Source organism: Austrofundulus limnaeus, unplaced genomic scaffold (assembly GCF_001266775.1).
Source record: "Austrofundulus limnaeus strain Quisiro unplaced genomic scaffold, Austrofundulus_limnaeus-1.0 Scaffold259, whole genome shotgun sequence".
Lineage (NCBI taxonomy): Eukaryota > Metazoa > Chordata > Actinopteri > Cyprinodontiformes > Rivulidae > Austrofundulus > Austrofundulus limnaeus.
This window is the reverse complement of record NW_013952661.1, coordinates 618397-620692: the sequence shown is the minus strand read 5'-3', so window position 1 is coordinate 620692 and position 2296 is coordinate 618397. Positions and strand designations below refer to the sequence as shown.

At 46.2% G+C, this 2296-nt stretch overlaps 1 protein-coding gene across 1 annotated transcript in view; it reads right to left on the bottom strand.

Moving 5' to 3' along the window:
- LOC106526106 (thyrotropin-releasing hormone-degrading ectoenzyme) overlaps positions 1 to 2296 on the bottom strand; it is a gene marked incomplete in the record, with an annotated part of 168985 nt that overhangs the window by 111691 nt on the left and 54998 nt on the right. Inside the window, 1 exon segment of the mRNA XM_014020594.1 lies at positions 496 to 622. Coding sequence (XP_013876048.1) covers positions 496 to 622 — 127 coding nt within the window.

Here is a 2296-nt window from a genome sequence, read left to right as displayed (position 1 = left end):
TCTCAACAACCGTTCATCTGAGTGACGTGAAATTTGTTTTGCAGTATGTTAATAATGTTCTCTTTCCAAAAATGCATTCATGTTTATTACAAATATTTGATGTCACAGGCCCTTTAAAGCTACCAGGAGAGAGGCTAATGGGGCGGAGTTAGGAGGCAACAGGGCGGGGCCAAACATGGACACCGAAGTGAACATTTAATTCATCATATTTACAGAAAAACTGATTGTTTATATTATAATCATTTCTAGATTCAAACCAGCAACTTGTTTAATTAAGAACTGTTTTGTCTCTTGGCTCAAACTGATGAACTATTTGTTGGCGGACTTTCCTCACACCAGGCAGGAACAGGAAGTAGTTTCCTCCTCCTCACAGCGAGGCTCAGCAGGACGGAGGTGTTTTTAATTTATTTCATAAAGCTGCACACACACACACACACACACACACACACACACAGAAACAACTAACCCTTACAGCAGGGACGTCAGCAGCCTTACCTAGCTTGGGCAGTGAGTACTGGACTTTGAAGTAGTCCTGGTAAAATCCCAGCAGCCTCTTGGTGATGTGAAGAGCGTAGTCCCCCGCGCCGCTCGATATGGCGTCGGGCCGGGCGTACAGGCGGATCTGAAGACAGACACGGGAGCAGAATGAGGCCAGTTTTAATAGAGACGCATCTAAAAACAGACACGCGGACAGGAAGTTGGGATTAGTGGAGTCTCGGCTCTGCAGAGAACAACTCATTTTTCTGAACGTAAAACAAAACAAACAGGAAATGAAAGTTGGCCGAGGTTGAAACGCCGGCTGAGTGGATTCTGTCCACAGAGAAGGACAGAGACGTTCTGCTCAAACGTGCAGAAAGACAAATGGAATCAGGCCAGTGTTGAGCGGGTCGGGCCTCCGGAGAKCAGAACTGAATCAGACCCACTTCCACAGCGAGGAGTCAGGTTTGGGTTCAGAACCGTGGAACAGGAACATCCACTCAGGAGAAAAGCTTTGGGACGTTTCCAGAACTCGGCTCAGTCTGATGGGAAACTAGAAGCTGAGAATTCATTAAAATCAGGTTTTTTCTGCCAGAAACAACCTACATGTGARTGAACTGGTTCTGATCCAATTATCTGAGAAGACTTTGTGTTTCTGGTGCGTCCCCGGCTCTTCTGCTCAAAGCTGTGGTCAATAATCGATGGTGGCGGGTCACGTGACGGCTCCACGCCCGGCGGCGCTCTCGTGCAGTGCGGTGACCTCACTGTTGACCTCTTCGATCAGAATCAACTTCRTGTTTGAGCTCCGATGGAAACCTGGTCCTGTGCAGCGTTCGCTCAGCTGTGGGCAGGAAAAGCCTGAAACYGTTCTGCAGCAGGAAGTGGACCTCTGCTGGTTCTACTGATCAGGAACGGATCGAACTGTTCTATTGTTCCTGTCGCTGGCTTTACCTGTTACCTGAGCAAAGAAAGAAGAKATTTAATCCCACTGAAGGCTCAGTTCAAGCTAAGTATCACTTTTACACAAACACGGTGGATAATTACGACAAATCATTACAGAGTGTGTGAGTCGTCCCTGCTGGGGTGAGACCACCCTGGAGGGATTATACAGGTGAGTCAAAAGTCTCAGGACACAAACGGGAAAATTAAATATCTGAAAACCTCCGGTGCGACTCTACGCAGCCCGCGAGGGGACACGGGGGGGAAGTTTTTTCCTTTTGCGTTCCCACGCAAAAGTTTGTTTTGTATATGAACTGACTTAAATCAGACTTTTATTTTGAAATATCCGGTTACCAAAACAGGATGTGTCGCCACAAGTTCGTGAAACTGACATTGATGTTGCGTGGCTGCACTGTGTTCAAACATCTGCATATGGCACACCTCCATGCGTGGCTGTGTGATATATTCATTCTGAAGKTGAATTAAAGCAGTAGCTAACTCACTAATGGTGAACATGTGAGTTTGTTAATAAACRYGCAGCACAACAGTGATAAACGACTTTTGCGAGGGAACGCAAAAGGTATCGCCAGGTAACGCTAAAGTATTGCGAGGTAACACAATACTATTGCGTGGGAACGCAAAAGAAAAAAAATCTCCKATGTCCCGTCYCGGGCTCCGTAGAGTGAGGCGACGTCTCCATTTTTAAAAGCAGCCATATTGGATGGACGTCCCTCCTCTAAAACAGTGGTTCCCAAACTTTTTATCCTCTGACCCACAAAATATTCATGGCCAACTTGTGACCCCAAATATTACTGGTCTGAGTACACAAACTTTGTTAATAACCCTAAAAACACAGGCTTTTTGACAATCTAAACAGCTT